Source organism: Diospyros lotus, chromosome 3, assembly GCF_014633365.1.
Source record: "Diospyros lotus cultivar Yz01 chromosome 3, ASM1463336v1, whole genome shotgun sequence".
NCBI lineage: Eukaryota > Viridiplantae > Streptophyta > Magnoliopsida > Ericales > Ebenaceae > Diospyros > Diospyros lotus.
Genome location: NC_068340.1, coordinates 20,445,027 through 20,454,215, shown reverse-complemented (window position 1 = coordinate 20,454,215; position 9,189 = coordinate 20,445,027). Strand labels below are relative to the sequence as shown.

At 37.1% G+C, this 9,189-nt stretch overlaps 1 protein-coding gene across 2 annotated transcripts; it reads right to left on the bottom strand.

Annotated features, from left to right (window-relative positions):
• Nucleotides 1–1,926: 1,926 nt before the first annotated feature.
• Nucleotides 1,927–5,545, bottom strand: LOC127798295 (ACT domain-containing protein ACR4). Of its 2 annotated transcripts, none has more exons than XM_052331762.1 (8): nucleotides 4,977–5,539; nucleotides 4,370–4,442; nucleotides 4,228–4,273; nucleotides 4,005–4,119; nucleotides 3,856–3,923; nucleotides 3,184–3,777; nucleotides 2,941–3,045; nucleotides 1,927–2,576 (listed from the first exon to the last, which is right to left on the bottom strand). In XM_052331762.1, exons 1-8 carry the CDS (start codon nucleotides 4,978–4,980, stop codon nucleotides 2,235–2,237), a joined length of 1,347 nt encoding a protein of 448 aa, XP_052187722.1. In that variant the 5' UTR covers nucleotides 4,981–5,539; the 3' UTR covers nucleotides 1,927–2,234. The 2 variants fall into 2 exon arrangements, 1 of the variants encoding a protein (XP_052187722.1); XR_008022370.1 differs by having other exon boundaries at nucleotides 2,533–2,576; nucleotides 2,941–3,077; nucleotides 4,977–5,545.
• Nucleotides 5,546–9,189: the final 3,644 nt, after the last annotated feature.

Sequence of the window (9,189 nt, the reverse complement as noted above, 5' to 3'; positions counted from 1 at the left end):
AGGAAGAATTGCATCTTATACTTGTATACTAGAGGAGATCTAGTTTGATGGGAGTCAAGTCTCCAAAAGGTCTAAACGTCACTCCCTTGTTTATTGCTTAGTTTCCTCATCTTTTAAGTAGATTGACCCATATTTTGAATTGTCATTATTTAGTACATTTTTATGGAGCAAGTCCCAAAGGCGGTTCCCTATTTTTCTTTGTAGCCTTGGGGGGTGCCAATGGGATTGCGGCACACCAAATCTTTAGGTTTTATCATTCTTGTGTGCACATGGTCATGCTTGTGTACTTGGGCAGTGGGTCACTGTTAGGCCTATAAACGTATTTGAATCAATATTTACCATATTTGTTATCAGATTTGAACTTAGTTTTGGGTTTGTCTATTAATCGAATGTATTATGGAGAGAGATCAAGAGAATTGATTGAATTTGTAAAATGAGAAGTTATAAATTATAATATAGAGAAAGAGGAGAGGGGAAGACTATATGACATTAGGGTTTGAATTTCAAATGAAATGGATTTAAGATAAGAGATAATGACAATAAACTTTTTTAACGAGTTAAATAATTAAAATCTCTTTTAATTATTTATAATTATTTTTTTTTTCTATTTTTGTTATACATTTAATTTTAAGATAAATTTCACATGACACCTCTTGAGATTTGTTTAAAATACACCAACTTTTCTTATATTTTTTAAAATGTACTAACATGTTAAAAACTACATCAAATTGATGATTTGAACACTATATTTAAACCATTGCTCTCTTTCTTTCTATCTTTTCTTTCATTTTCTTTTCTTTCTTCTCTTCTTGTTATTTTTAGTTGAATCCCTCGTTGCCAACCACCACTAACTACACCATTGGTCATCATTGGTTGGATAATCCAAATTTTGGATTTGAAGGAGATTGAGAGAGAGAGAAGTTGTTTTCATCTTCATCACTATTATTTACATTTATGGTTCTCCTCATTGTCTTCAACGATCAAGGTTTGTCGATCGTCAATCATTTTTTCAAATTAAAAAGTAATATGTGTAATTTAGACAAACTTAGAGAGTGATATATGAGCCGTTTATTATATTATAATTAAATCTAAAATGGGTCCATACTTGTTCTCCAACAGACCCATTCTATTTTACAAGTCTAGTCATCGGTCCATGTGCCATATAATTAAATAGCAATGACTTTCACCACATTAATGAACAATTAGGTGCCTGTCATCAGTCCATGTGCCATATAATTAAATAGCAATGACTTTCACCACATATCTGAGGTAATATTTTTCTTTTCTTTTTTTTTTTTTTCATTCAAGTTTAAGATTAATTGTGGTAAGGGAGAACACTACCAAAGAAAATTACTCAGAAGGGTTGGCTTTGGCTATGTTGCTCTCAAACAGTTGGTTCAGAATTATGTTAAAAGCCGCCAAAGTGCATCAACAACAACTTGATAAGCAGTTCAACACCACATTAATGAACAATTAGGTGCCTGTCCCATTCACAAACAATGAGTCTTCAAGGCAATCAAGGCCATGAATGTATCATTTAAAACACACAGCCGCCTTGGCAACCTCATAGCTTTTCAAATCTTTAGGGGAATTGGTTGGTCAAGTTTGGCAGTTTTCACCACGGGACTTCGATGACATCGATCCTGGACATTTCTTAGATCATATTCGACCCCCCCTCTCTCTCAAGTCACCATCATCCATTCCACAAAGGATTGTATTGAGCAATCAAAGGACTGTACTGAACAACTACTTCCAAGTCTTCCCATCAATACCAAAAGACGATGGCAAAATAACAATACATCAATCTTTTATCAACGAATATAAGGTCAGTCAGCTATATAAATTTTAGCTTGCTAGTCGGTTTTATCTACAGTCCATCGAATGAGGATGACGATAAAAATAATAATAATAATAATAAGCAGCAAGAAACAAAATGAAGAGATTTGACTAGAATATAAGGCCATAACATTAGGAGCTACGATGTACAACTATTTTGCTCTGAAAGCATATTGCAGCCCAAATGAAGCGGGCTTTGTGGGGAGATCCAACGTGGCGTTGGATTCACACTAACAAATAAGGCTAAGGCAAACGCAAATGGGAGATATTTACAGGCACTTCATTCTTTTAAGTCTACCTTCACATCCTGGGAAGAAGGGGCTTTCGCACCTATCTTCCTGGGTCACAACACATCCTACTACTAAAGAAGTAGGACTTAACCAAGCCACGATTAGGCTCTAAGAGTAGGACTTAACCAAGCCAAAATTACAAAAAGATCTGGATTTGAAGAAACTGCCAAAGAGGAACCTGGTTGGTGATTCTTGTGGAGATTGGCTCACTTCTTCAAGGCTGCCTTTCACCTGCAGTATGGTCTGGCCAATTTCTTGCCGAATGGAATCGATTATCTTGGCATCAACAGGGTACCCTGATGCCTCCCGCACGTAAAATGTGTTAACGGCTTTGCCTGCTCTAGTTGTCACTTCTGCTCTGGTCACTGAGAGGCTATTCTCACGGAAGATGCGAGTGACGTCAGATAGCAGCCCTACTCTGTCAGTTGTGCATAGTTCCAGTTTCAACCCCTGCATCATAAAGTTAGAAAGACAACTGTAAAGAAAAGAAAACTTGTGTAGAAAATCATTTTTTCTAGCAATTTAAAGATGAACGGTCCTAGTTCATCCACTGAAGACTATGAGACCTTCACGCCAAATATGACAATACATCTCTTAACTCCCAACCCAATTGGGGAACATCATCTGTTAAGCACAAGAGGTTAGATAGCACTAATAACATTGGTAATAATCGTGGAACCACAAGCTCAACAGATTTAGTTAAAAGTAGGTATCATTAATATATTAAAAAACACAGTATTTAGAAGAGAAGCCAAAACTGTTCAACCATGAGACAAGAATTTCGGATTTGGGATGGGGGGTTTAAAGTTGTTACCTCAGATACTCTTCTTTCTATTGCTGCTTCAAGACAATGAATCAGCCGCTCTCTCTCCGGCACGGAGTTAAGCGGGGAACCATCAATATGTCTGATACAGTATTCCTTCAAATACCACAAGAAAAATATTCCAGTCTCTACAATTAAACTATCAGAAAGCCCATTTAACAAAATGCTCTGAGATGTGAATGGATTTTCTTGCTACACCTGCTGCTTAACCATATGGAATTGTGGAAGATGTACCTGATAAGCTTCTGGCCCCTCAGCATCGACATGTCCATGGAAAACAACATATTGCATGTCTGTCAAAGTGCAAACTGTGTCGAAAAGAAGTTTCGGTCTATCCTTACACCTGATAGTAACTACTGAGTAGTCTCTGTCATTCCAATTAACAACATTAACTTCAGGTCTTTGCTTTTCATCTAAGGCTTCATTGGCAGGTCTTTCATAGTCCCGGTCAGCAAACATCAGCTGGTGAAGCCTTCTTTCGGTATGGGTAATTCCATGAGACACAACAGTCTTGACTTCTCTGGAAATGTTGCTACCTTTGAGCACATTGCAGAGGAGTTGCTTGATCATGGAGAGCCTCTCCGGATCAGTAATTGCACCTCTAGTTTCCTCATCTGTGACTTGCATCACGGCTGCAGCCCGAGTGTTGTGAGTCCACACCTCAGCGTTTACGACATTGCATCTAAGGTCAGTAAGAACAGCACTCACTTCAGAAAGTAATCCCGGCCTGTCAGTTCCTATGAGTTCAATTGAAGTGTGGTCCATTGACGGTTTAACCCCAACAGATCTTCTGACAGAAGAAGTAAAGCACGAATCTGGTCCAAGAGACTGAACATAAACCCAAAAGATCAAGTCAGTTTCTACATAAAATTCAAGGAGATGGAATGGTTAACAAACCAAACACACCTTCTGAATATAATCCAGAACCTCTTCATCTGTAATCTTGTTCCCAGTTTGATCAGTTACATTGAACACTGTCAAAAGCTTGCAGCAAGTCATTTTCCTTCCTCACAGAAACGAAAAACAGGTCTAAAATAAAAAGAGGTGTTTATTACCATCCATGAACCAGCCTCCATCCGACGAAATATAAGCTTTAGTGATGATGAGATTAAGATCAGTGAGGACTTGAACCACTTCCAAAAGTATTCCATGTTTGTTAGCACTGTCCACCTGCCTCAAATGAATAGAAGATGTTCACCCAACAAGCTCACAAAAAACAGGGAAAATCCATTGAAGATAATTTTAAAAAGACAAAAAAAAAAAAAAAACTTAAGATACCTGAACAACAGTTGCATTTTTGCAGTAGTCATTATCGACTACAACTCTGACCAAACAGATAAAAGCAACATATTAATGACCAAACCTCCAAGATGTGACGCTAACATTCATGGGACAACCACTATCAGAAAGATCTAGGTACCTCGGTGGATTCATTCTTTTAATGAATTTCTCGTACTCATCATCTTTGTTCTGTGAAAAGCTCGTGGTAGATTCTGAGGAAACAAACACAATATCCAAGATAAAGCATAAAGACATAAGGAGCCACCATTGCCAATCACAAAAGTACTGAAAGTTTGACACTAGAAGTGTGAAGCAAGTAATCCGAAAGTTTCAAGAAAAGAAAGAAGGAAAAAAAAGAAAAAGAAAATGACGCCAAGGAGAATCTAAAGAAAGAAAGAGGTCCAATTAAGAAGCCTAGACCTAATTAAAGACCAGAAGACCAGAACGTAAACAGAGATTAGGTAGACCAAACATTGAATCAAGACAATAAGGACGAAAACACAATAAGATCAACCAACCAACCCACCGCTACAGAAAAACCAAATCCCAAGAAACATAACCCAGAAAATGGTTTTAATCCTCAACTCTTCTTGGAGCAGAAACGAAACATGGAATCACTCAAAACCAGAACAAAGAAATTAACAAAAGGAACAGGGAATTTTTGAACGCCCAGAACCCCAAAAACAAGCAAAAACGAGAACCCAGAACAGGAAACGAGAAACAGGAGGAGGAAACGTGGGACTTACCCATTACAGTTCTTGTTGATTGGTGATCTGTTAACCCCAAAAAGTCTCTTGATTCTCTACAAGCTGGGCCTTAATAATAAAGTCAAATTAGGACTAAAATGGAAGAGATCTCACTCTCTCTATATCCCCTAAATCTAATCTCCCTGTATACTAACAAGAAAGCAAGAAAGGGACTTTTCTCCAAACCCAGTGTTTCTTTCTTCTGATCTCTCGCTATATCTCTGCAAATCTAACCGTTCCCTGATATTTATACAAGAATATACTAGTAGCAATCAAATCTCTCTCTCTCTCTCTCTCTACTTTCTAATTTCAGTTTGTTGAGTAAATTAAGATTTGGGGGATTAAAAATAGGCCCTAATCCGAAGATCAAGAGAAAGGGCAAAAGGAAGAGGGATGGGCGCATCTCATGAACTGTCCAGCGCACTTTACCAACGATCCGACCTGGCAGGGAGCAGTAATCCACCGGCCGAGGGTAAACTGCGCTGGCAGTGAACCCATTTTACCCGGGGGTTAATAATAATAATCAATCTCCCAGGCTTCTGGAGAGAGGGGGAGAGAGAGTTTACGGTACAAAGATAAGCAGTCAATGCAGTGTTGTAACGGTATTCATTTTACTGAAACCGACTCCAAAGAGGGAAGGATATATAATCAGAAAGAAAAAAAGAGAGGAAATAAATGAATTAAGATATATAAGTAGAGGAAATATTTCTCAGCATTTGGGATAAAAATAGTTTTGTAAAAATTTAAAATAAATTATTTAATATAAACCTCCTCTAAAATTATAAACACGTTTAACATTTAAATTATATGTTCCAATTTTTAAATTAAAAAATTAATTTCCTTCACTTTTAACATTTAAACACGTGATGTGATGAGGGAAAAATTTCGAATATCACAGCTACCTTAACGTCACCGTGAATTAGTCAATAGACAAAGGACACCCAATGGACAATTGAGAATTACTATCTAGTTTAAGATGGGAAGGGTGTATCCGAATAGTCTTAGAGAATACCCAAAATTCCAAATCTAAGTTTGATGAGCGTATCCTAGTATCTTTGGCCTTTGTGATTCTCCTAAATCCTCTAAAGGTGATTGTTGTCCCGTGATTCTCAAAGATGATAGGCATATTTGTTTCTCCCAAGATCGTGGTTTCTAAATTAAGGGGATCATTTAGGGGTGTGCGTGGTGCGATTTGATCGATCTGAATCATTTTTAGCACGCCAAACTGTTGGTGCAGTTTTCCAATTAAACTAGACCGATCCGGTTTAGGTGCGGCCAAATCGCACCGTATTTGCGATCTGGTTTGATGCGATTTACCGTGATTTGAAATACTACTTAAAACCACTAAAAATGATATTTAAAAATGATAAATAAAGACATAAATATTGATAAATAAAGACAATCAAAGGTAAATAAATAAGAGCAAAAAATAAAAACAAAATAGTGTAAAAAATAAATAAGAGGGGGCTGCCGATTATTAGATTTTTATAATAATAATTTTTTTATAATTTTTATTATTATTTTCTTAGGCGGTTTGGTTTGAAACCGAACCGCCAATTGTCCAAACCGCAAACCGCAAACCGCGCAGTTTGGACAGGATCCAAACTGTTTTCGACCGCAAAAAAAAAAAAAAAAACCAACCGGTTTGGTTTGATCTGACCGGTTTCTGCGATTTACCGATTTTTTTGAACACCCCTAAGATCATTATCCCAAAATGCTCGGAAGATAACTTCTCCTTTACTTGTGGAAACAAACTCAGCAACAAATCTCTCCGCAATAGCAGGAAGTTTCCAATGGAAAAGAGGGAAACTCCTATCTCTAGCAGATGACCCTCGCTTCTCATAAATATGAGTGAATCCACACAGGTAAAGGGGATCATTTCTTCTGTTTCTACTAAATACTTCAATTTTGATAACCTTATAAACTGACTTGAGCGTTAGAATGATCATGAGGGAGTGAGTCCACGACTCATTTTGCAAGTACTTGGGTGAGAGACAAGAATGGTGATCGTCCCCGCATCGTCAACACGTTTTTCAAATGTTATATTAAAACTAAAACAAAAATTTAGGTTTAGGATTTAATTAGTATAATATCCAAAAAGGGGTTTCATTTGTGACATGAAAAAGAGTTATTTTTTGTATAGTCAACAAGGATTTTTGTTTATTTGATTTATGTAAAGACCTCAAAAGACAATTAAGAAAGAACACACTTATTAATGAACTTGAAAACAGTATACAAATGTCACCCAAAAGTTTTATATTTTTGAAAACATTACTTACCTTTTGTTTACCCAAGTCGATGCGGCATAATATATGTAGAGAGTTTTGTGGGTTTAGCGCCTGTGCCGCCACTTGGTGAGGCAGGCTGCCGGCATGAATAAAATTTCGCTGATGCTGAAGAGTGAAGACTGAGCGAGTGGCGGAGCACCACCGTGTCTTACGCTGGTGCTGCCCCATTGTCCCTCCCACATGGACATGCTCACCCGACCCATCTTATTTCTGCTCTCTTGTTTTAGGGTTATTAATTAGTTTTATATATATATATATGTTGGCTCTCCAATTATTAACAAGTATGATATTTTGTCTTTTATTGATTCATATTTATCGTTAGTCTTTAAATTAATATTTTTAATTTAAAAATTAACGATTGTTAAAGCATATGAAATCGTGCTATTCAAGACACATGAAGGATTAGATTAGTGTTAATTAGACAGTTTGAAATAGTATGGGTGTAAATTTTAAAATATAAAGTATTTCAAACTACGCCCTTAAAATAAGAAGGCATATGGGGGGGGGTGGACTATCAATACAATCAAATTTGAGGGCAGATTTGAGTGGGACATGATTTTATGACTGGAAAATGTACATGGCTGTGATTTAAGTGGGCATGTATGTCATGGCCACATCCGCATGCATCCATTAATTGCAATTTGCAGCCAGCCAGTGACCTCAAATACTGGAGCAGCAATGGCAATGGCAATGGCAATGGCAATAATACCGCAAAAATCCAGGAATTTGTCTGTGCGATGAATAATGAAGTCTTCACCATTACCTCTTCTTATTGCTTCCCATTTCCATGGACATCATCATCCAAGTGACATCCTCATCACCCCTTTCTTTTGGAATCTGATTGACATGCATTGCCTCATGACCCATCCCACATCGCCCTCCTCCTATATTGGATGCTTGCCTCAGCCCTTTACCCATCCACTTTAAATTAAATTTAACCATTTTTTATTTTCTTTACTTCGTACTTACGTCATAAATTAATGTAACATTTATAATTTTGTGATTACTAAGAGTTTCATCATTTGCTCATGATCTAAATATTTATATTTATATAATAATAATGGTAAGCAAAGATAAATTCTATTTTAAACTTATCAAAATCACCAACTATCACGCTAAAAATAACTCTTTATCTTAAATATAATTATTATTCATCAATAATCCACTTCTCCGAACCCAAAGGATGCCTTAGGTAAGAGTTAATTAAACCCGTCCGTCTTAAGTAAGTCAATGGTCAGACGGAGTGCAGTGGAGTGGAGTGGAGTGGAGTGGTGGGGACCAAGGTGAGTGAGTGAGTGAGCGACTGAATGTAAAATGTGCTTTCCAAGCCTTGGACGGAGTACCCGTCGACGCACGTGACACGTGACAGACAACCCCCAGGTTAGATAGTGGTGCCAAATGAGTATTTGCCACGTGTCAATCCGGCCCACTTTGTTACCTTCTTTTCCTTGCCTTTTACCCTTCGCTTTTGGAGTCCCTGCTTCAGCTCAGCCTCTTGCCTCTTTGAACTACCCAAGGGCCATTTGGGGACAAGTGCCGCCACATTTTTTTGTTTTTTTAGATAAGGAATTCATAAAATAAAAATGGCTACAAATTAAGGTGAAGACATATTCTAAATCATCAAAAAATTAGGGGCAATAACACATTGATGATCACTTTCTGGGTCAAAAAATAAAAATAAAAATAAAAATAAAATAAATAAAATAAAAATAGCATATGTACAAAATATACACTAATTATAAGATAAACGAATAAAGACTCATCAAATGACTAACTCGAAATAGAGGGGCAACAACAAAGCATAAGCACAGAAGGAATTGACACAGAGTATGAGACTTCAAGATCATAGCAACCAACCTCCAAAGACAAACAAATGGCATCTCAATGGAGCGTAAAGGTCTGGTCCATTGAAAGTCGTCAAACAT